The sequence below is a fragment of the Gracilinanus agilis genome, chromosome 5 (assembly GCF_016433145.1).
Source record: "Gracilinanus agilis isolate LMUSP501 chromosome 5, AgileGrace, whole genome shotgun sequence".
Taxonomy (NCBI): Eukaryota; Metazoa; Chordata; class Mammalia; order Didelphimorphia; family Didelphidae; genus Gracilinanus; species Gracilinanus agilis.
The window spans coordinates 40,604,163-40,630,075 of NC_058134.1; the positions used below are offsets into that span (position 1 = coordinate 40,604,163).

A 25,913-nucleotide genomic window follows, 5' to 3' on the forward strand; every position below is an offset into this window, starting at 1 on the left:
GGTTTTGTCATGTGTCCTTGATCAAGACCAATTTCCAAATTGTTGGTGGTTGCATTGGTGTGGTAGTTTCGAGTCCACACCCTCAATCATGTCCACCCCGACCCATGCGTTCAAGCAGTTGTTTTTCTTATATGTTTCCTCTCCTGCAGTCCTTCCTCTGAATGTGGGTAGCGTCTTTACCATAAATCCCTCAGAATTGTCCTGGGTCATTGCATTGCTGCTGGTACAGAGGTCCATTACATTCAATTTTACCACAGTATATCAGTCTCTGTGTATAGAGTTCTTCTGGCTCTGCTCCTTTCGCTCTGCATCAGTTCCCGGAGGTCTCTCCAGTTCGCCTGGAACTTCTCCAGTTTATTATTCCTTTTAGCACAATAGTATTCCATCACCCACATATACCACAGTTTGTTCAGCCATTCCCCAATTGAAGGACATACCCTCCTTTTCCAATTTGTTGCCACCACAAAAAGCGCAGCTATGAATATTTTCGTACAAGTCTATTTATCTATGATCTCTTTGGGGTACAAACCCAGCAATGGTATGGCTGGATCAAAGGGCAGGCATTCTTTTATAGCCCTTTGAGCATGATTCCAAAATGCCAGCCAGAATGGCTGGATCAGTTCACAACTCCACCAGCAATGCATTAATGTCCCAATTTTGCCACATCCCCTCCAACATTCATTACTCTCCCCTTCTTTCATTTTAGCCAATCTGCTAGGTGTGAGGTGGTACCTCAGAGTTGTTTTGATTTGCATTTCTCTAGTGTTATCTTTTGCACGTTTTGTTTCTTGAAACTCAGCCTATTCTTTGCCCCCTATTCCCTGAAATTTATCTCTCTTCCAGAAGATGGTGCTCAAAACCCATCTGCTCTTTGCTACTCTGTTCCTGTCTTTATATGCAATTCAGGGGTCCTCAGATGGATGACATTTATTCATCTCTCTCAAAGAACCTGCCATCCCACCTGATCTACAATTAGATTCAGAGGGTTTGGCTTAACAACAACACTCCCTGCTATTAAATCCTTTTGTAACTAGCCCCCACCACTTCCAGTCTCACAGGTGGCTTCTTTGGGATAGGTGGATGGGAATGGTGACCACTCCTTGCACCACTCAGATGGCTCTGTCTTCAGCATCGTTTTGTGACCTGAGACTAGAGCTCAGGAGAGAGACTGGAACTGGTTATGTAGATCTCTGATTCATCTGCCTAGAGATGTAACTGAGCCTTTGGGAGCCTATGAGATCACCACATGAGAGTGTTGAGAGAAAGAAGGCTAGCACCAGAATCTTGGGAGACACTCAGAGTTAATAGGTGTGACGTGAATGATAAACAGGGAAGGAATCATTTCAGAGAAGGGAGGTGAACCAGGAGAGAACAGTGGCATGAAAACTCATAATAGGAGAGAATATTCAGGAGAAAAGGGTGCTCACTGGTGCCATGATGCAGAGAGGTGAACAGGGATGAGGGAATGGGAGAGAAGTCCATTATATGATCACTGGTTACTTTAGAGAGAGCAGTTTCAGTTGAGTGAGGTTTGAAGCCAGATTGCAATGAGGCAGTTAGATGACTCAGTGGATAGAGCTCAAGAAAACTCAACTACCTAAGTTCAAATCTGGCTTCAGACACTTCCTAACTGTATGGCTCTGGAAAAATCACTTAAACCTGTCGGCCTCAGTTTCTTCATCTGTAAAATGAGCTGGAGAGGGAAATGGCAAACCACATCAGTATCTTTGCCAAGAAAACCCCCAAAATGGAGTCCGGAAGGGTTAGACATGACTAAACAACAAGAAGAAAAGAATTAGAAACTATTAGAGAGTAAATGGCTTTTTTCAGAGTTTGGCTAAGAAAGAAAGGAAATATATAAGGTGATAGCAAGATTAGTGGGATCACGATCCTTCATTTCCTTTCTTGGGTCCAGGATATTTAAATTGCCCCAAAGTCTCACTAAAAGTCAGGGAAGATGGCACTCCAACCTTCCAAAACCAGAACCCATGTGCTGGAGTAGGAGAGAGCTTTGCACTCCTTATTACAAACCATCACCATATTTCTGTCGAGTTGATAAGAGGTCGTGGCCCAATCATTTATAATCAACTCTGATATTCATTTGATACATTTCCCCATAATAAAAGCATGATTTTATGATCACTGAAACTGTGCCTCATCAATATCTGTATCATAAAGTGCCACATTCATTTTAATTCAACAAGCAATTATTAAAGGTCAGACATGGGATTATGTGCCAGGCACCAAGGTAGGCTTAGGGATCCAAAACCAAATATGGAGGTACCAAGATATCTAAGCTTCTATAAATAATGGCATAAGTAAAAGGTGGTTAGGCAGCACAGTAGATAGAGTACCAAGCCTGGAGTCAGGAAGACCTGAGTTCAAATCTAGCCTCAGATAGCTAGTAATTGTATGACCCTAGACAAGTCACTTAACCTGTTTGCTTCACTTTTTTCATCTGTAAAATGGGGTTAATAACAGCACCTACCTCCCATGGTGGTTTTGAGGATCAAATGAGATAGTAATTGTATAATACTTAGCATAGTGCTAGGCACACAGTAGCCACTTAATAAGTGCTTATTCTCTTCCCTTCTCTATAGATATTTTTATCACTCTGGACTCTTCTTTTCTGATCTATAAAATGGGGATGTTAAACTAAGTTCCCTTATTACTCAAATAGTCTGTATCTGGCTATTTTATTATTTCTTTTGGCATTACTTAAAAAACAAACAAACTTACTTTTCATCTTAGAATCAGTTCTGTGGATAGGCTCCAAGGCAGAAGAGCAGTAAGGGATCATGGGAGTTAAGTAAGACTTGCTGGGGGTCACATAGTTAGGAAATATCTGATACCAGATTTGACCAGAGACCTCTTATTTCTTGGTTTGGCTCTCAATCCACTGAGCTACCTACCTACTCCCCTGGCATTCATTTTTGAGGGATGTTACAACCCTTCTGGTCACAACATTCTAATCTGAATGACACAAGGTAAGCCCATTCTTCCTATGACTTTCCTTTAGTGGACAGAGAAACCAGACAACTTCCCTCCTCTTCCCCACCTCCCCAGCTTTAACTAGACTCCTAACTATAGATTCAGCTGGAAACATTTCACTGAGAATGATTTCACTAGTGCTGTCCCCTCCATCACTTATCTCCATCACTCCATCAACTCTATTGCCAAAAGTTTCCCCCAAAGAGTCTGCGTGTGGGGCTGGGTTCTCTCTTCCCAATCATTCATTAAGAGGCTAAGTTTAGAGTATCTTTGCAAGGGCATCTTTAGAAGGGCTGGAAGTTGACTCCATTCAGAGGAAAGGTGACTTATGGTTGGTATAGAAATGGAAGTCAAGGAATGGTGCTGAGGTGGCAAAACCCCCAAGATGCTGCGAGCAGGGAGGACCAGCAGAGACAGTCCTGTCAGTCACCCACCTGCCTTCCCAGGCTGAAAATGGTGTGGAGCTTACTGTGTCCTTTATTGCCTTTCATCTCAGGGAGTAATTGGGGCACCTTTCTTTTCAGGCGAGCCAATCCTAGCTGGGTGCAGATGGGTACCCTGCGGTGCACCCTGTGCTGAGAAAGATGGAAGTTGTCAATAATTACAGCTTTGGTGTCCTCTGTTAATAGCAAATCAATGGTTTTGAGGGTTTTTCCATTTCACTCATCTCTTGGTCTGTCTGATCTAACAGATAACATATGAGCGCCAAGAACCAGAGGACCTGCCTTCTTTCAAATTCTCCTGCTGACTTTTTTGTGACCTTGGACCCTCTGCATCCTATTTTCTGTTCTTTTTGTGACGAATTTTGCTCATTTGTTATCCAGTTCAAAAACATTTTTAAAGTGCCTACTATGTGCCAGGCACATACATAGTTATTTATATATCATCTCCTCCTTTAGGCTGTGAACTTTTTGAAAGCAAGGACTTTTTTTTTAACATTTTTTCTGAATTCCCAGTGCTCAGCACAATGCCTGGCACATAGTAGGCATTTGATAAATTTTTGTTGACTGACTATCAACAAACATGAACATTTCCATTTGAACTGGATAACAAATGAGCAAAATTTGTCATTGTAGTTGAAACTACAAGCTTCTGTTACATTAAAGTATATATCCAATTTAACACTGCAGAAGTGAAATTACCCTGTGTCTCCATATGAAATTTTTTCCCTCTTTTGTTATTTTTTAACTTTTGATCAATCCTCCTTTCTGTTTATTTTTCAAAAAAAAAAATACTTATCACTATCCACTAACTTTCCCCCACCTTCATATAGATGCTCTCCATTATAATAAATTAATGTCAATGCAAAACAAAACACAACACATTGATTATGACTGAAAATGTATCTCTAACATTATTCTTCACCTCTAGTCCATTACCTCTCTTTCTGCCAAGAGGTTGGCACAAATTAGGAAATTAATAAATGTGTATTCATTGATTGATGCCTCATCATCAGTCCGCTGAAGTCATGGTTGGTCACTGCAATCATTAGAAGACTGTAGGCTTTCGAAGCTGTCATGGCCATCATGTATAATATTTTCTTGGTTCTGCTTAGCTGCAGCAGTTCATACTTGTCTTCCGAAATCAATTATTCTGCCATATTTGCTATTTCTTGGGGTTCAATAATCTCCCTATTCATCCACGTGCCACAATTTATTTAGCTATTCCCCAATCGAGACAAAGTTTTTTGTTTATTTGTAGACAAGCATCTTAAGATAATGGGGTAGAGAAAAGATAGTAGAGTAAGAAAAGTGGACATGTGCTATTCAGCCATCCTAAAGATCTCTTGACTTCTGCCCTGCCTTGTCTCTTGCCCTGTGAGTTTTCCTGGCATCCTGGAAGACTCACCTCTCATCCGGAGTGAGGTCGGAGTGCTCCAATCAGAGGGCCTTAGGAAAGGAATGTCAGGAACATAAACTGTAATACTAATCATAACACATATCAATAAAATGGATTTTAAAATGTTTTCCTCCTATCCGTAGTTATGAAAGTAAGCTTCCCTTATCTAGTTTTTTAATAATGAATTTTTATATTTAGGTCCTATATCCATTTGGAGCTTAGTTTGGAATAAAGGGTAAGATGCTGGTCTAAACCTGATTGGTTTAAAGTGCTCTCCAGTTTTCCAATAGTTTTTGTTGAGTAAGTAAGCCCTTTTCCCAGTTACTGCAGCTCTTTCGGATTTATTGAACATTCTGCTACTAAGTTCAATTGCTTCAGCATTCTTATAGCTAATCTGTTCCACTGATGAGCTTTTTGATTTTTATAATCAGGGCTAAATAGCTTGGTTTATAGAACAGTTTGAGGTCTGGTATTGCCTCATTCTTATTTTTTTTTCATTGTTTCCTTCGAGATTCTTGACTTTTTGTTCTAAAATATGAATTTTGCTATTTATTTTTTCTAATTTTTTTTTAAAGCAACCCCTAGGTGCTTTGATTGGTATGACCCTGGATTTTATGCAGGATCACTTTAATTACATTGACATAGCCCAAACATGAGCAAGGGATATCTTTTCCATTGTTCATATTTTACTTTATATCTGTAGAATGTTTTATGATTGTAGTCGCCCAAGTTTGGAGGCTCACTGCCAGATGCTTTATATATATTCAGGCATTATTCTTGAATGGAAAAGAGTTCTTATCTCCTCTTACTCAGTTTGGTTAATAATCAACAAAAAGACTGTTCGTTTTTATGGGTCTGTTTTCGATCCTGCTACGTTGCTTCTCCAGAGCTCTCTACGTAACCTATTCCATTATGTATAAAGAGAGATCGTTTTTCTCTCTGCCTCTCTTTATTCCTTTGGTCTTTTCTACTGCAATAACTAGTATTTGCAGAACTACCATTATCTGATATAGGTCTAGAAATGCTATTTTTATAGGACAAGATAAAGAAATTGAGAAAAAGAGCATCTTATTTTCCTCATCAGTCTAGTGGGACCCTGCAGATGCTTCCTAGGGAAGTTGGAGTTAGAAATTTATAACCTCAGGAACTAGCGCTTCCAACACACACCCCCTCTTCCCATTTTACAGATGAAGAAACCAAGACCTGGTAGAGTGATTTCGTTTTCCCAGTGCCACAGAGGTAAAATAGCAGAGTTAGAGTTCAAACTCCGATCCTCTAACTCCAGCCCCCTGTTCTAACCATTGCATTACACAGCCTGCCTGTGATATAGTCAGATAAGGTCAGTGTATCTATTGGAGGTGGGGGCGAGGGGAAAGAGCCCTGATCTTAAACTGAAGATACATTGTGCCTTTGTTATATTTCTTGAGAGATTGTTTCCTCTTGAATTTGGCTAGTGTTTTTCTTAATTTCCCAGTTATGTTGGGAAGCAACATCTTGCCGTTAAAAAAAAATACCATATTGATTCACTCCCAAGGTTTAGAATAGCCTCTGGCCGCCAGTATCAAGAGTGAAGCCACAGGGCAAGGCCATTTAAAGAGCCACAGATCAGCTGGGAAACCAGATTGGTCCCAAGTATAGCAACATCTCTTCTAGCAGCTAGGTAGCACTGGGCTGGTAGAGCACCTGGCCTGAAGTCAGAAAGTCCTGAATTTGGGGTAGCTAAGTGGCCCAGTGGATAGAGAGCCAGACCTCGAGATAGGAGGATCTGGGTTCAAATCTGACCTCAGTCACTTTCTAATTGTGTGACCCTGGGCAAGTTACTTAACTCCAATTGCCTAAGCCCTACTACTAAGCTACTTTGGAACTGGTTCTTACTATCAATTCTAAGAAAGAAGGTAAAGGTTTTAAAAAATAGAAGATCTGAATTCAAATCCCATCTTGGACAATTTTTAGCTGTGTGACTCTCAGCTAGTCCCTTAAACTCCATTTACCTCAGTTTCGTCATCTGTAAAATGAGGATAATAATAATACCTTCCTTCTCAGGTTGTTGTAAAGATCAAATAAAATAATATTTTAAGTGCCTAGCATATAGGAGGTGCTTAATAAATGCTTGTTTTCTTCCTTCTGTCGTCAGTGCCCAAAGGTAGGTAAGTGTGTTCATTCACCATTCCCTCCCGAGCATCACCTCCTTTATGAAATAGGTACCATCTTTGATTACTGTTTCACAAATTCATTTCAGTCAGTTAACGAAGCTTCCTGGAAAATAACGATATTGATTTTATTTTCCTACACCGTCTTTCCCAAGGCTTATAAAACATTTCTCTTCTCATGCTCAAAAAACTGTCTTCTCCCTCTGTTATGCTTACCTCAGTTACTTTTTTTTTCCCAAACCCTTAACTTCTGTCTATTGACTTATAGGTGGAAGAGTGGTAAGGGTAGGCAATGGGGGTCAGGTGACTTGCCCAGAGTCACACAGCTGGGAAGTGTCTGAGGCCGGATTTGAACCTAGGACCTCCCATCTCTAGGCCTGGCTCTCAATCCACTGAGCTACCCAGCTGCCCCTTACCTCAGTTACTTTTAAGGTTTCCCAAGGCTTTCTCTTGTTAAGATGTCTGTGATTATCAAAGGGTTTATGCAATAAAGGTCTTGTGCATTCATTAAGGAGCCATGGGGAAAATGATCCTTTTGATTTTGATTTTAGTTTTAATTTAGCCTAAATGGGATAAAAATTCAATGCGACCATCTTGCAGATAAGGAAGATTTTCTGATACCCCTGCTAAAGAGGCTCGTTCCTATTTTCCTGGACTGTGTGTGTTCTTGTCCTATCATCTTTTAATGCTAAATAAATTCTGCCTTTTTTTTAGGGCTTCTATTTAGCCAGTTATCCATTTCAGTCACTCAATCAACATTTTTTAAATACCTACTTACTGTGTGCAAAAGAAAAAAAGAATGAAGTAGTCCCTCTCTCAAAAAAAGTCAAAGCCTTGGTCATACATGTAGATAAAAGACTCTGGGACACAAGGGTGAAAGAGTAACTTGGACAGATTGCTGAAGGGCTGTCCTGGGTCCTGACTATTGGTGGGAGCCAGACTGTGCCTCTTTATCCCCCATCATCATTGATCTTCCACCTTCAGATTTGTATCTGGCATCTGCTAGGGAGGATGAGAGGATAGATGAAGCCGTGTCACAGGTGGGTGGGCTAGCAGGGGAGTGAGGAGTGTGCCCCTGTTCCAAGTGGGCTTTTACTTTTGAGTCGGGTCTTTCTTACTGCAAATGAATTACAGATCTGAACAGGACTGGAAGAAACCTTGGTCTCTGTCCCGTAAATGCACATTTCTCATTGTTTTCTCTGGGAAAGGAAAGGGTTAAATTTTAATTGTTGCCGTGCAGCTAAATATTGTTTTGAAGCAAGATGCTAAAAAATGTCCTGCCGTATTTAACTTTACACGACAGACAGGGACAATCTGTTGAGCAACATTAGTGCAGCTGGTAACACCCACAGGGGAACCGAGGGCCGTTAGGTCCTTCTTACTTTGAGGCTTCACCTGGGACTGAGCAACCCCAGGGTATGGGAGTCTTCAGGTCCACCTCTGGGCAAAGCTGGGCAGGAGCCATGGTCTCCAAGCTCTCCCTTTCTGCACCCCCTCTTCTCTCCTTTGAGATTCATAGAATCTGAGTGAGAAAGGAGCTCAGATACTGTCCAAACCAAATAACCTTATAAAACGGGGGAGGCATGCATAGAGAGAAGGGGTTCTGAGAAAAAGATCTTGAGGTTTTAGTGGAACATAAGCTCAATGCGTGTCCATAATGTGATGTCACAGCCCTAAAAGCTAATGTGAATTTGGGCTCTGTATCCAGTGAGCTTCCAGGAATAGGGAGGTGATGGTGCCATGGTACTCACCCTTCTTCAGATCTCATTTGGAGTGCTGTGTCCATTTCTGAGCACCCCAGTTTAGGAGAGATGGAGAACATGTAGAGGAGCAAAGCCAGAATGAAGGAGGGCCTTTAGTTCTTGCCATATGGGGATCATTTGAAGGAGGGGGTGCATCTAGCCTGGAAAAAAGACTCAGGGGAAATAAGGGAACAAAATAACTGTCTCCAAGTATTTGAAGAACCATCAGGTAGAGAAGATTTCAGTTTGTACTTTTTGGTCCCAGAAGAATCAGAAATGATGGCTAGAAGTAGAAAAGAGACTAATTTAAGCTTGTTGTCAGGAAAACTTCCTAACAATTAGAGCTGTCTAGAAGTTAAATGGCTTGCCTAGAGAGAATGTAGTATTCCTTCCCCTCTGCCCCATTGGAGGTCTTCAGAGGCAGGAGGACCACTTGCCAGATGTAGGTCCTTAGCGCCAAATCATGCTGCCTCTACTCTGGCCATCATCCCCACAGGAACCTTGAATCCTCCACAGAACCACCATGGGCTCTAATCAGCAAGCTTTCTCTTCATCTTGCCCCAAGCCCGCTGCAAACGATGATATATATATATCACAAATAAAGGAGAGGAGAGGAGTTTCTAATATGAAGCATTATTATTGCTATTATTTTATCAGCCATAGGATGATTGGATCCCCATAAGATCGTGGCTCCTAGGACCATCGGTTTAGAGCGGGAAGGCTCTAGTTCAACTTTCCCATTTTACAGATGAGGAAACAGAGGCACTTAGAGGTTGAATTACTTGCCCAAGGTCACTCAGATAGTAAGTGGAATCTGATTTCTGATCTATTGCTCATTCCATGTCGGGGAAGTGACTAAAGAGAAGAAAATTTAATCAACCCCAAGTTGGAGTTTCCTCTCCCTGGCTGTGTCCTTTTGCCATATTCTGCCCATAAAGGCAACAACTTTATTTTTTTAAATCAAATCTTGAAATCCACGTGCAGGGCCTGGCTTAGCTTTTCAATTATGGAAGGTGGGCTGTAGAGCTGTTGATTGTCTAGAAAACGATTTCTTTCCATAAGGACTGTTTGCCTCCTACACAGGCTCCAAACTCTCTTATTATCTATATTTTTAGCATTTGAACATGGAAGTTCTTGGATCATCCCTGATTATATATAATATATCCATTACAAACATGACCTTTTTGTTCCGTCCTCATTATCTCTGGAATTGGGAAAGATGGATTAAAGAATGATCGTTGGTATATACATCCTTGTGGCATTAGACAGGTGTAGTTCCTAGGCCAGAGGGACATTAGTACCAGTGAAAAGGCTCAGGAATTGAGAGGACTGGATAAAAATAAACCTATCTGTAAACATGGAACAAATGCCCTAAATCAATGCGTACAAGTCAAGAAATACCTGTATTTGTGGAATGGAATGAGGAATGGGTAGACTGGAGGGTTTTAAGGCTGGTAGAACAGGGATGGGGGGGGGAATAGAGTAATCAGAATAGTAATAACAGTGAAGACTTCTCTGTGACACATTAAGGTTTCCAAACGTGTTATCTCAATTAAGCCTCACAACTAACCCCGTGAGGAAGAGAATAAAAATTATTTTAACCCCATTTTACAAATGGGAAAACTGAGACCCAGAAAGGCTGAGTAACTTGCCTAAAGTCACATAGTTTGCAGTGTCAGAGATGACACTGGAACGCAATTCTTCCTGAGCTGTGTCCACTACTCTTCTCCACTATGCCATGCTGCCCCAAGTGACTGGACAAAAACAAGGGGTTCCATTTTAATTTATTAGAGTTTGAGACGCATAAAGTAGAGCCATGCCTCCATCTCTGACCTCTGAGAGGACTCTCTTGAGCATAATGGCTGCTTTGGCTGATTATCAGTCAGAAAGAAGAAATCAATAGAAAAGGCATTTATGTCACTTCTCTCTGATCTAAGTGATTTCTCTACCTGTGGGCTTTTGTTATAGTCATTTAACATTTTTATTGGTGTTGCTATGTGGTAACAAACCATGGAATGCCAAAGACTCCAAAGAAAAATGGGGAGTATCCCACAGAGGGCAGCACAGAGGTAAATGGTGGGAGCAATCTAGGAGGCTCTAAATTAAAACAAACAAACAAACAAACAAAAAAGAGCAGGAATTAAGGATGTCATCAAGGGATGGTATCGAGGAAGAGAAGATGGAGAAGATGGGTCATTATATGAAAAGAGCAAAGGGCATCAAGTGGCCGTCCAGATGTTGAGATGTTGGGAAAAAAACAAGGAATGTATCCAGAAAATTGGGTAGAACCCATACAAGGAACTTTGAGGACAATGTGGGTGGAGGATCACATAGTATGGGCAGACGTTACTGGAGGATGCACCTTGACTCACTGGACAAAACTCCAGAATCAGCGAGATCATAGATCCATTTGCATATTGGAATATATCATTTTATCGTATTTTCCCTACTTTAGGAGCAATAACGAGCTAATTAGCATTTCTATCTCATTGTAAGGTTTATAGAGAGCTTTTATGTTTGTTACCTCATTTGATCCTCACAACGACCCTGGGAGGTGAGTGCTATTATTATCTCCATTTTGCAGTTTAGGAAACTGAGGCAGACAAAAGTTCAGATAGAAGTGCCCAAGGTCATACAGCTTCTGTCTGAGGGAGGATTTGAATCCATGACTTCCTGACCCTACAACCAATGCCCTTTGTACCATATCACCTAGCTGCCTTTGATAGAATAGCCTAGTGGTTAAAGTGATGGACTTGGAGGCCAGGAAATCTGGAATTGAACCCTAACTCTGACACCGTTTGCCCTCTCTTAGCCTTGGTTTCCTATTCTGTAAAATGGAGATGCTAATATCAGGAGTACTTACCTCCTTGACCTTTTCTGAGGCTGAAAAGAGCCAATGTATCCCGATCAGTTTTTTACAGACTTTGAAAGCACTTGAAAAAATAATCCTGTTTTCCCTGCCTATGAAGCCGCAGCCGCTTCTCCTCTTCTGTTGGGGATGGGCTTAAGAGCCCTCAATGTCTCCTAGATGTTAGATAACACCACCAAGTTCCCCTTAAATAGAGTTTTTCTATTTACAAATTCCATAAATATCTGAAGGCATCACTGGCAAGAAGATTGCAGCTTGTTTTCTAAGTGTCAGAATAAATTCACACTGGAATATTTTCAAGGCAATTCTATGACATCCATCATTTTTTCTTTTTCTTCAAATGAACGTGTCTGGGACGTGACTGACCTGTCTTTATGCAATGGAGCTAATAAGAAACTGTAGCATTGCAGAACTGGACAAAACCTTTTACCCACATCTTGGGTCTTCTCCAACTGTGTAAATGAGGCACCAACATTCAGATTTCTAAGGGTTTCCCTGTACAGCAGTGGATCATGGGGAGAGAGATCAGTTAGTCAATAAACATTAAGCTTATAATCTTTTGGGGGATGAGGCTATGTTAAAAAAAAGATGTTTTGGGGGAGAGGAATACAGCTGGGTGAGAAATGAAGAGATGGTGGTCCAGCATGCCCTCCTTATGTGGAGACTCTGGGAGGAATTGTCCACTCTCTACCCTCTCCTACCCAGGGGAAGTGGGGAGGGAGTCTGAGGGCCAGCAGGCACTGAGGACCACTCGAAGGTTGATGTGAACTGACAGGATGATGAAATTCTATGATGATGAAATTCCAGGACTGTAGGTGGGCAGGAAGGACAGAGACAGCTGCCCTGGGAGGCAGGATGGGGGAAAATAGGCAGCTCAGTGGCTTGAGAGCTAAACCTAGAGATGGGAGGTCCTGGATTCTTCAGACACTTCCTAGCTGTGTGACCCTGGGCAAGTCACTTAATCCCCACTGCCTAGCCCTTACCACTCTTCTGCCTTAGAACCAATACACAGTAGTGATTCTAAGACAGAAGTTAAGGGGTTTTAAAAAATGTTATCTATGTGTAATTGGGAAAAAATAGAATTTAAAAATTGTTTTCAAAAGAAAATGAAAATTTGGGGTCCCTTCTCCCCTAGAATGAGAGAAGACTAGAGCTGGAGTTTAAGAGAAATTTCAAAGTTGATGGGTTTCTGTACTACTATACTAGTAAATAAGGGAATCGTTCTGACGTGTTTTGTTCTAAAACTGCCTACTTGGCTTTGGCAGCTCAGTTTCAGGAATATACATGAAAGATAGTTTTTCTCCCCTTGACTATTTTTGATCCAATTTTTGACCCAATTTATTATTGGCCCATGATTTTACATATATGTGTATACACACATATGTAGCTCTAAGAAGGAGTGTGGACACTGGTACCACCGATGTCAACATCACTGCTTCCATCATTAATGCTTAGCATAAGTTTTAAGTTCACTCAGCAGGATCCACCAGAACCGCCATCAGTGACCACCCTTTATAAAGATGAATGTTAACAAAAGCATTTCCACATTCCGTTTGAACTCGACAGATATCGATTGGGTACCTACTCTGTGTAAGACAATGTGGTGCCCTGTGTAGAGTCCTGGTCTTAGATTTAGGAATTCCTGGGTTCATATGCTAACTCTGGATGTGTGATCTTGAAAAAGTCACTTCACCTTTTAGTGCCTCAAATCACTTTAATGTTATTTGCTGAAGAGCAGTAGCTGATCTTTGTAAAATGTATTTTCTCACCGAGGCATCCTAAATACTGAAGAAACCTCAAGGTTGGGCAGAAAAAATGCTTGGTTCTCTCTCTACTGGGAACTGGGGATTCAGAGAGAGGAAGCAATGGCTTTTGTCCTTAAAGAGCTTCCCATCTCTTAGAGGAATGCACTGATTGTCAATTTTCTCTCTAATTTGTGCAGATCGGCCATTCAGAAGTTGGGCTTAGAAGTATTTGACACTGTCTACAGCTACCTCAAGAAGGCCAGGAGGCAGGATGCCAGTGAAGAAGAGATCAGGGAGTCCCTGGAGAAGGTGGTACCACGAGCCAGTGACTGTTTTGAGGTGGACCAGCTCATCTACTTTGAAGAACAGTTACTTAAAACAACAAGGGAAGATTCTGGGCTCCAGAATCATCTTTAAGGGATGGTCAAAATTGGGTGTAAACCAAATGGGAGACAAATCCCAAGGATTAGTCAAATACACAAGATGGATTGTGTTATGGAGGGTGGATCAATAACTGGGGATACCATCTTTGTCTTCCCTTTTATCAAGTGGAGTAATTATTTCTTGAGCTAGCATAAAATACTTTTGTCTGTTCTCTCAATGTGGGTGTGTTACATGGCCAACATGGTACAATCAAGGTTGGAGTATCCCACTAGGTAGTGTTTTCCAAACAGACTATGAAAAAAGAGTATTTTTTTTTGTTTTTTTGTTTTTTTAATTTTAAACCCTTTACTTCTGGGTATTGATCCATAGGTGGAAGATTGGTAAGGGTAGGCAATGGGGGTCAAGTGACTTGTCCAGGATCACACAGCTGGGAAGTGGCTGAGGCCGGATTTGAACCTAGGACCTCCTGTCTCTAGGCCTGGCTCTCCATCCACTGAGCTACCCAGCTGCCCCCAAAAGAGTATTTTTTAACTCCTCCTGGTGGGGGAAGTAATCTGCATGGGATAGTAAAAGGATTCTGGATCGGAATTCAGGATATTTGGATCCCTGTGCTTTCTCTGCTATTAATTGGTTTTGTGGTGATGGACAAGTGGCTTCTGTTTTTGCCTTAGTTTCCTATAAAACGAGTGGTTTGAACTAAATGATCTCTACCATTCCTTCCTGTTCTTAAGTTCTGTTCTAGTTGTTCTTTCTGGTTCCAGTTCTAGAAATCTAGACGATGTGCCCATTGGGCTCCCAGTACCCTTAGCTCCTCTCAAGAATTCCCTGACATTAAGTTTATGCTTTCCAGTTTGGGGAAGTTGTCAGGATATAGAGGTACACTCTTGCCCTTCTTCCTCTGCCCTTTTTTCCAAACTCATTCTTTCTCCAGACTTCTTTATTTTTGCTGAAAAATCCACTGTCCTTCAGGCTCTGAGGTCTGCAGCTTCGGGGTCGTCACTCTCCACTCCTCCTTCTCCCTCATCCCTTATGTCCAGTCAATCAGTGGCCAAGTTTGTCTATTCTACCTCTGTCACACCTCTTGCATCTGTCTCCTCTCCACTCAGCCGTTACCCTAGTCCAGCTCTTTATCTACTTTCACTTGGACTCGCTTGGACTGTATTCAACTTACTGCATCCTCTCCAATGTCAAAACAGCTGCCAAATTAATATTGATAATTCACCCCTTTGCTCAGAAACATTCAGAGGTTCCCTGTCATCTCTTGGATGAAATACGTGCTCCATAGCCTGGCATTTAAACTCCCCATAAAAGGAGGATGTTGGACTAGATGTCCCATCAGATCCCTTTCAGCTCTGAATCTATCATTATATATGTTAGAGTTGGCTTGAGTTTAGAAAAACATGTAGTCATCAAATTAAGATAGAATATATTTCCATTAAAGTTTTCTTAAAATATTCCATGAAGTGCTACTTTTTTTCAAAAGCAGATAAGATTTAAACAAGTTTATTTCTTTATAGATGGATGATTTCTCTATTTTTTTGTCCCTTCAAAGATTCCAAAGATTGGTTGCACACATGACTTATGGTTCCAATTTATCTTTCCAGACGTATTTCATACATAATTCCCTTTCAGGTGCTCTTGATTTTAGTCAAACCATCTTACTAACTTTTCTCACAACTTGGCATGTAATCTTCCACCTCCACACCTATTTCCAGGTTCTTCCCTTTGCCTGAAATGCCTTCTTCCTCACCTCTGCCTCTTAAAATCCCTACCTTTATTCGTGGCTTGGGTTAGTAAAGCCTTACTAATTCCCCACTCCTAGAGGCCCACTCTAGTTGCTAATGCCTCAAACTCATCCTGAAATGGTTTTGTACTTGCTGTAATTCTATATCTTGACCAACTACAGTTGGAGATACTGTACAAAGGACAATGGCCATCCAGACGACCAATTTACATATCTGGGAACCTGTCGCATCTCCCCATTGGAAGGTAAGCTCCTGGTGGACAAGGAGTGTTCCCTTTCTGTCTTTGCCATCTCTAGCTCCTGGCAAAGGGCTCTGCTTGTGGAGGGCCTTTAATACATGTTGCTGGAGTTGTTGAATTGTTATTCTAATGGAAAAGAGTTACAGATAAAATGGCGGGTCAGGATTCAAAATCCCATCTCCAGCCTACTCTCATGAAATGGAACATCAGCCTTGGCTATCCTAGAGGTCCCTGGATGTGTGGTGGGTCTTTTATTGGAGCAAAGTGTATTTCCTTGCCCTGTAAGTGCCTGCTGTGCATGTCATCCTCCTCTTATAGAATATAAGCTCCTTGAGGGCAGTGATTGTTTTATTGTTGTCTTTGAAACCCAGTGGTTAGCACTGGTGTAGACACACAATAAATGCTGGTTATTGACTGATGGATATATGACTCTTTGTGGTTTTTTTCTTCATTCAAAGTTTCTTTATACTAGGAATTCTCAACATATATATATATGTGTGTGTGTATGTATATATAGATACAATATGATATATCTAATATATATACATTGCATATATGCATGTGTATGTACATATACACATGTATACATAAAATGGAGCCCATGGGAAGTGGGATGAAACTCTAGACTCCTCAGAATCTAAATGTAAAAATGGAATAGAAAGGATTACAAAGGTATTGAAATTTAATCCAACAATGTTTTTAAAAAACCAAGTCCACAGACCCCAGATTAACACACTTTTATCTGTATAGTTTCCTACCAGCAGGTATTCCCATAGTTCTCCATTAATGAGATCCAGGCTGGATCCCCTGGATTTTAGATTGGTGAGTCTTCCTGGGTGGACACTGGAAGTGTTTCTCCTCCAGTCACAGTTAGAAGGTGTGTTGGCAGAACAGATGGAGGACCAGGCTGGATCCCCTGGATTTTAGACTTATGAGTCATTTTGGGTACCCAGTGGAAGTTTCTCCTCCAATCACAGTTAGAACTTACGTTGGCAGAACAATCCAGGGTCAGGGTAAGACTTGGCATCGATAACAGCAGACTGTCCCCCTCTTTACCCTAATGAAATCCCTTCCTGAAGGACTAACTCAAGACGATTCCAAAATCTATTTTGTCCCTTGACCACAGTATCCTTATTTAAAAGGTGAGGAGGGAGGAGAGATGCCGTAACACAGAAGTTAATGAAAGTTTCTGAATCTCCTTGCTGACACTTTTTATGGCCCCTGTCAGAAAACAAAAGGCAGACTAGTGTGAGTGTTTCTTGTGAGGAGTAGTGGGCGATCGCCCTGGCATAGCTGGCTGTTTGAGGTCCTTACTTCCTTTCATAAGTAGATAAATGCATCCAGGGAGCAATGACTGGTGAGTCTCTACTGGTTTTTATAATGTGTTCACAGGAAAACAGGCGGAAATGGGAAACATCTTATATCCTTGGGATTTGTGCTTGTGTTGTATCAGGCTTAAAGAGAAGAAAACAGAAGCAATGAGAGGTTTAATCGTAGCATCACACCTTGTAAATGAAGCTTCCTCTGATTTATAGTTTCATTGGGCAGGCAGGTTGGAGCCAAGAATTTAAGATGACTAAAGGAAATTACCTTTAGTTATTACCACTGGAAAGATGTTATCTGCCTCAACTCCATGCAAAATTGTCTTAGTGAAGAAATGGGCATGAGTATTTAGGAGGAGCAGAATGAAGAGCCCAAGAAGAGAGTTGCCATTTGACAGGGTTAGGGACAGAAGGGACTTCGAGGGAATTTGCCATCCTTTAAGAAATACTATATCCATGTATGTAAAATTAGTATACAAATTACGTAGAATTACATAGAATACATATAATTTTATATCATGTAAGTTTATTTTAATATATAATATATGTGCATATGCCTAAGGCACACAACCATATATATTATATATGTTATACAAAATTATATAAATAATTGTTATATATAATATAGAAAAATATTATATAAATACTAATATATATATATATAAATTATACCAAACATCTCAGTGCATTTTTAAGCTATGAAAGCTCAAGGCTTTGTGTATACTCTGTGTGTATATATGTATTTTGCAAATTCTAGTTGACCTATTTGCTTTTTCTGTATGCCTCTGATATGCAACCAGCTGTTTGGGGACAGGTTGAGTGTTATGAGCACCTAGGCAGATGCTGAAGATGGAATATGAATAGGGTGAGGGACCCAAACCACGGCTGAATGTGAGTTTAGATAAGCTCCCACACCAGCAGAGTTAGGTCTCCTTTAAGCCCAAGATTCTCTGCCACAGCCCAGGGGCTTGGAACCAATCCAGCCAGGCAGTTTGAAATGTCTCTGGGAAGTCGATTGAGACTTCCTGAAACCTTAAATTGATGATGGATAAATCTGGCTTGAATGGCTAGTCCAGCTAATCTGGATCTCTGACTGCTAATGACCATTTGCTGTTGCTAAGGGAAGCAATGGCTTCAAGAACATTTAGGCTTTAGGGTTTAAACAGGGTTTATTTAAACCAAACTGAGGGTAGGTCAAAGGAGTAGGAAAGTGGGTGAAAGGAAACCCTAAGGATCTTACCTAAGTACTTGTTGTTAAGTAAAACCTAAATGCTTTTTAGGGAACCTGATGTTCCCTAGGTGCAGAGTAGGAGAAAGCCTTGAGGGCAGTTCCCAACTCTTTTGCTCTGTAGCTGAGCCCAGAGGCTGTCAAGCCCCTGGTTCAGATGCTGTGGTTCTTGATTGTAGCTGTTGACTCTAGCTTATATGCAAGGTTGTTGATTATGCCAATGAAGTATTGAATTTGGCTAGTAATAGAAATTGTCCCTGCCTGCCTAAGGAAACTCCCAAACCACCCTGGGCACAAACCACCTCCTCCCTAACCCTCGAGATGAGAAAGAGAAGTGAAGCTCCCAGGGGTTTGCGGACCCCCTTTTATATCCCGTCCTTCACTGTCACCCTGGCACACGTCCTGGGTGCTCTGCCAGGTTCTGTGTTCCAAAGTGGCAACTGCTGACTTGCACCCAGAGAGAAAATGGCTACCCATTTCTGTATATGACACGAGGCAGGGGGCACAAAAGGGGGATGGCTAATTGCTTCATGTCTTTGGGTCTGAGCCTGGGACCAAAACACATCTCGAGACTCTAAGTCTGCATGAACCAGGGAAGAGGAGCTGAGCTGTCAGTGCCCAGGCTGGAACTTGGTCCAGAGGCAGATGAATGAAGTGGGTGGCAGCCCCAGAGGAGAGAATTATCCCTGTTAATGACTGATCTGACAGGTGGAAATAGAGATACAGGGGTGGTGGGGATGAAGGTAATATGGCAGCCAGCCCAATGGAACTAGACAGGAACTCATGGACCATCTAATTCAAAGCCCTCATTTTAGAGATGAGGAAATAGGGGCAGGGAAGTTAAATGGTTTGTCCAAGGTTGCACAGCTAGTATGGGATACATCCAGCTGGTGGGCACTAATTATATATTGGTTGAGTGACCATGAATGACCATGACATGCCATGGCTGTGTAATGTGCACAAGATGGGACAAATACAAAGAAGTTTTCTCTGTGGCTTATGGAAACAAGTCCAATGACTTCACAGTCGCCTCTGAAATGGTTGGTCTCTACTCAAAGGAAAGAATTATTCTTTCCAAGGAGAGAAGGAACATGGATTCATGGTCATCATTATAAAGATGGAAGTAAAGCTTTGACCTGCTTTCTTCATGACTTTCAGGAACCATTCTTGGAAATAATGCCATTGGAAGGTTATTTTGGAGACTGAGGAAAGTGAGACCTATAGCAGCTAGGTGGCACAATGGATAGGACTTGGCTTGATTCAAGAAGAGCTGAGTTCAAATCTGGCCTCAGATACTAACTGTGTGACCCTGAGCAAGTCACTTAACCTCTGTTTGCCTCAATTTCTTCAACTGAAAAATGGGTATAATAATAGTATCTATCTCTCAAAGTTATTATGAGGATCAAATAAGACGCAAGGCTCAACTTTCTCCCACTGTGCCCCTCTCAGTTTCCCTATCTATAAAATAAAGCTGTGGAGGTCAGCTAGGTAGCACAGTGGATAGAATATCAGGTCTGTAGTTGAGAGGACCTGGTTTTAAATCTGACTTCAGACACATGATACTTGGCAAGTCACTTAATCCCAATTGCCTAACCCTTAGAATCAATACTTAGTATTGATTCAAAGGCAGTTAAATAAGTAAATTTTATGATAAATAAATAATTTTATTTTTATTTTTAATAATTTTTAAATGAGAGAAACATAAGGTTTCTAGAAGACAAAGTCTTATTTAGTAGTAATAGTGCTTATACTTTGGCAGGTTCTTCACAGCTAGTTATTTAAGATTCCTATTTAGTCTTCTGATAATATTTTATATATATATTTTTTAAACCCTTGTACTTCGGTGTATTGTCTCATAGGTGGAAGATTGGTAAGGGTGGGCAATGGGGGTCAAGTGACTTGCCCAGGGTCACACAGCTGGGAAGTGGCTGAGGCCGGGTTTGAACCTAGGACCTCCTGTCTCTAGGCCTGACTCTCAATCCACTGAGCTACCCAGCTGCCCCAATATTTTATATTTTTGAACATATTCTTTTTTGTGTGTTCTCAAAAGCATGTAACTGTACATAATATGTTCAAATTGTTTTTATTTTTGCCTTGCTTATTTTATATTTTATTGATTGATTTTCTGCCCTTCTCTATTTTAATCAGATTAGTTAAAGGTTTAGTAATTTATTGTCAAAGAACCAATTTTTAGCTTTCTTTTTCATTTCTATAATTCTTACTTCCAATATGTATTTTCTTCTAATTTTAATATCTTTGTGTTTATTTTAGTTTTTTGTTTGTTTTCTAATTTAAAAAAAATTAATATTTTGTTCATTATCCCTTTTTTTCTGTTTCTAACATATGTTTGCAGAGATATGATTTTTCCACTGAAGATTGCTTTAGCTGAATCCCAGAAATTTTTAGCATATTGTTTCATCACCATTTTATTTGACATGATTATTACTTGTTTCCATAGCATTCTTTGACTTAATCATTATTTAGAATTTTATTGTTAGGTCTCCATTTGAGTCTGTATCTTTTTGTTTGTGATCCCTGAACAAATGGCTATTTTTATTGCATGATTGTCTATAAAGAATGTATCAAGTATTTCTACCTTTTTATATTAGTTTGCAATATTTTTGTTCTCAAATATGTGGTCAATTTTTGTAAAAGCTCCATGTGAAAAATATGCATATTCTTTTGCAGTCCCATTTAGAAGCCACTATAAGTCTTTTAATTCTAGTATCTTTAACAATTTGTTTGATTTCATATTTTCCCCTTTATCTTTCTATTAGACTTATTCAAAATTGAGAGAGGAATAATGAAGTTGCCTGTTACTATATATGTCTTTTTATAGCTCAGTTAATTTTTCCTCTTTTGGTCCTGAAGTCAGGAACACTTGAGTTCAAATTAGATACTTTGTGATCCTGGACAAAGCACTTAATCCTATTTGCCTCCGTTTTCTCACTTATAAAATGAGCTGGAGAAGGAAATGGCAAGCACTCTAGTATCTCTGCCAAGAAAACCCCAAATGGGGTCATGAAGAGCCAGACAGGCTGAAACAATTGAACAACAAAATGTTTCCTTTATGAACTTGGATGCTAAAGCATTTGGAGCATCTGGGTTTATTATGTATGAGTAGTTCCTTTCAGCATAATCTAGTTTCCTTGTTTAAGTCCTTTTTTTCAGTATTTGATTTTGCTTTGTCAGATAGCATGATTGCAACTCCTACTTTTTTGGATTTATTTGATAAATAGTAAGTTTCCCCCTACTTCCTGTTTTATTTTGTATAAATGTTATAAAATGTGTCTCTTAAAGGCAACAGATTGGAGAGCTCTGTTTCCTTATCTATTGTCACTTTTGATCCATTCACAGTCAAGGTTTTGAGTTAGGTTTATTTTCCTCCATTTTTCTCTAATATATTTTCAAGTTATGGTTTTTCTCCTCTTTTGGAAACTTAGTACTATGTTCTGATGTGAATATTTTATGATAAATCACTTAGCCCAAAAAAAGAATAAAGATTGAAAGTGCTTTAGAAGGCCATTAGAGCTGTTATTAAATAAATCATTTATATGCTAAAAAAAAGATAAGAAAAGGAAGGAAAAGAGAGAGAGAGACATTTGGATTAAATGAGTATAGACCTAGAAATGAGAATGAGCAACATGAGAATTGAGTTGCATCTTAAAGAAAATGAGAGGAACTAAAAGGCAAAAGTAAGCAGAGAGTCAAACCCGGCCTCAGCCACTTCCCAGCTGTGTGACCCTGGGCAAGTCACTTGACCCCCATTGCCCACCCTTACCACTCTTCCACCTATGAGATAATACACCAAAGTACAAGGGTTAAAAAAAAAAGTAAGCAGAGAGAACATTTCTATTATGTGGGACAGCCGGTGAAAATGCTTAGTTAGATGATGGTGTGAAGAATAGCAAAGGTCAATGATGTGTCCTGAAATTATCATTCATAAGATCATAGATTGTGAGATGGAAGGCATCTCAGAAGTCATGCAACTCCCCATCTCCATCCCATTCTACAGATGTTGAACTTGAGGACTGGCTAACTCGCCCTATTTGGTGCCTGGATCTCCATCTACTGGTCCCTATAATTTATTGTACTCTGGATATTTTCTCCAGTTTTTTCATGGGGCCTCAGGAACATTCTGGAACTCCCATATTCCTGGATTCCCATCTTGAACTCTTCATTCTTGTTCAGGCTCCCTCTGCCAGCTTTTCCTCTTCTCCCCAAAGTTCTCCTGCTTTCTCTTGTGATGTAATCACCTATGCTATAATTACGTAGTCTTGTGTGAAATGAAATTCTAAGAACTTTTTTTCATTAGTCATTTGTACTGGTCAGCCATTTGTGGAAATGCAATCAACTCCTGTTGGATTCGCCTTTGTTAAAAGCAGAAGATAGAGAGTTCAATTTTAGTCATGCTGAGTTTGAGGCAAGTCACCCAAACGGGTGGGTTCGGATTGGTTTTAGAATAAGATTTTTTTAAAAAGGATTAGAAATGTAGAATTGGGGAAAACGTTTCCTTAAATTTTTAGAAGTTGTGATTAGATGGCCATGCTTTAAGGACAACAAAAGACTAAGTATACATGAACAGAGCCTAGTATTATAATAAACTAAAACCACATTATTAATGATTGGCACAATTGTTACTCAGTGTAAGGCAATATTCTATAAACGAAAAGCAGTTTACATAATGAGATTAGCATTGCTTTTGTTCAAATGAAACAAGTTTGTAATATTTATGTCTTTCCTCTTAGTGATCTAGTCTCTATGAACAACATTAATGTTCTTTGTTATCTGCTGGCATCTTGCGTGATTTCACTATCATCACATATACACTGAGTAAAAGACAAAATTATTGACTCTGACTCCAGCACACAGGATTCCTGTGACCTCATTCAAGGTGCTCCATCTGTCCTGCCCTGCTTTCCAGGGTTGTAATAAGGAGCAAATGGGATTTTTGTGAAGGAAACTGACATGTCATAAAACTTCAAGTTTACTTCCTTTCTGCTAGACCACATTCTCTTTCATTAATGATTAGAGAAAAGAGCAGAAGAGGAATGGACTGGGTTTTTTTTTTAAAACTCTGACTTCCTAATTGCCTCCTTGGACTCCAGGAGCCATTCTTGATCACCTTAGCTTATGATTTCTGGCCTCTCTTCTACAACCAAGCAATTCATGAGCCAACTTTGTCCTTCCCTGCCCTTATCTAGTGAGAAACTTGGTTTTCCCCTAACCCTGCTACATCTCTTCTCCTACCCAATGGCTTTTGAAGGAGTCAGGAGGAGGGGAGCACGTCTAAGTGGTTCTCTTCCCATTCTAAGTCTCAGTGATGGAAATCACCAGCCACAGAGTAGGAAGTTAACTAGTAAAATTTACAAGGGATTATTCCCCTTTGCAGCAAAGGTGGCTTTGGTTGAAGGACTTTATGGAGAAGGAAGAGCAAAGCATGTTTCCAACAAGAGTAACTTGTCTCTAGCTGCCGGGGGAGTGTGCAACTCCTATGCCATTATTGAATTTTAATTTACTTTTCAGTGACTCTGTGCCATCAAGAGAGGGAATAGACCACACCTAATTAACCCATAAGTCTGGCATGAAGTCATACGGAGAGGGGAGAGGGACCCTTGGGTCTTTCAGGATTAGATCATAACAGGAAGGCTCATGGGTATCGTGGGAACTTGGGTCAGCTCCAGGTATGCCTTTTGGAAACACAGGTTCTTTGAGTCTTAGATTGAAAGGGACCCAAATGCCCAGAAAGTTAACCATAAGTTCAACAAATCTTCTTTGCAACAGTAGTAGCCATCCAGCTTCAGTCTGAACCCCTCCAGTGAGAGGGAACTCATTATTCTTACAAAGACAGTCCATTCTAATTTTGAACAGATCTAATTATTAAGAGTCTACTAAGGGAAATGCAATTGCCCCTGGGGGGGGGCGGGGTGACCTGCCTCATCTTGTCTGAACCTGCTTAAGAAGTAAAAATGACCATGATAATAATTTCTGGGAGCTGAATTTGAATTTTCTTTTCTAATCAAGGTTGTCCTGGATGCCAGTAAATTATCCATCCCTACTGATGCTCTTGGCAATGGATGCTTCCTCCCATTTCAAATTCTCATTTGTTTACTTATCTGACTTTGCTAATATACAATAGTTTCTTAAGATCAAGGATGTTTGTTAATTTATTTTTGCCTTCCCAATGACTATTATAATGTCTGATACAGAAGATAGACCATAGTAGGTCTATTATCAATATTTGGGAGATTGGATTGAATTGAGATAGGAAATCTCCAGTAGGAGGAACTGCATCTCCTTTGAATGGAGTCTGAGAAGAGATTGACATTAAACTCTGTCTGTATTGACCACCGAGTCACCCCCCACCCCATCACCCTGGCACCAAGAAAAAGCCATCATTAGCACATTTCTTTCAAGAGAGCCTGTACAGAGGGCAAGGCTAAATGCTTCATCCATTGTCTGCCAGTCTTTCCTCTAGGTCTTTCCCTCTCTCGTGTGCCATGGCTGAATCAAATCATGAGAGGGAGAAAACTTCTTGGGGGCCAGCTGGGGCCAGCTGCAAATCATTAAAAAGAAGACTCCTAGGATCTAGGATGCAAGACAACCTTGAAATGGTAAGGGTGATGGAGGAAAGGTTATGGTCATTATTGTGTGAACATCTCAATTACTCTGTACTGACTGGTGAGCCTTGAAAGAAAGTCAAGGATGCTGTCTTGTCTCCCTTAAGTGAAGTACCCTGGGGAGGTAAAACGGGAGGAGACTGGGGGAAAGCCAGGTTTGGCTTCCTCTTTGCTAGTTAGCTTGTTTAGTGTCTCAGAAGGTGAGGGCTCTAGCTGAGGGCTTGCAGAATGCACATTTCAGTCTTTTTCAGCTTAATCACAAAGACATTGGTAAATCTTGGCTTTAGCCAGTATTTTTCTTGAGTTCATTTTCATGGCTAGAGCTGAAGTTATCATAGGTCACAAATCAAAAGCCACAACCACCTCTCCCAGGTTTCCAGGGGGGCTGTCACTCTTTAATTAGACATACTTGAAGAAGAACTCCATGTTTTATGATACTTTCTCCTGCTGAGGGGATCTGTCATGACATTCCAATCAATAGTCATTGATGATGATGAACATTCATGATGTTCTTATGAAGTGGGTAGAGCACTGGGCTTGGAATCAGGAAAACCTGAGCTCAAATACAACTCTGGGCAAGTCATTTAACTTGTTTGCCTCCATTTTCTCAAATAGGGAAAATAATAGCACCTACTATTTATGAAGCACTTAGCACGGTGCCTAGCACACAGTAAATGCTATATAAATGATAGCTATTGGTATTATTATTGTCATGAAGATTGGATGAGACATTTTTTTGTAAAGAGTACTTAACATACAGGGACAGCAAGATGACTCTGTGAATAGAGAGCCAGCCTGGAAAAAGGAGATCTTGGGTTCAAATATAACTCTAAACATTTTCCAGCTTTGTGACCCTAGGCAAGTCACTTAACTCCCATTGCTTAGCCTTTATAGCTCTTCTGCTTTGGAACTGATACTTAGCAAGAGTTAAAAAAAACTGCTTAGCATAGTGCCTGGAATATAGTATATGTTTTATAAATTTCTGTCTCCTTCCTTCCTTCCTTCCTTCCTTCCTTCCTTCCTTCCTTCCTTCCTTCCTT

General features: G+C 40.4%; 1 protein-coding gene across 1 annotated transcript in view; it reads left to right on the plus strand.

The window, feature by feature from the left end:
• The window catches only part of NEK11 (NIMA related kinase 11), a 194,912-nt gene extending 181,159 nt beyond the window's left edge, over nt 1-13,753 (plus strand). Inside the window, exon 16 of the mRNA XM_044678895.1 lies at nt 13,534-13,753. Within this exon, the coding sequence (XP_044534830.1) occupies nt 13,534-13,753 (220 nt within the window). The remainder of the gene's footprint in view (nt 1-13,533) is intronic.
• Nucleotides 13,754-25,913: the final 12,160 nt, after the last annotated feature.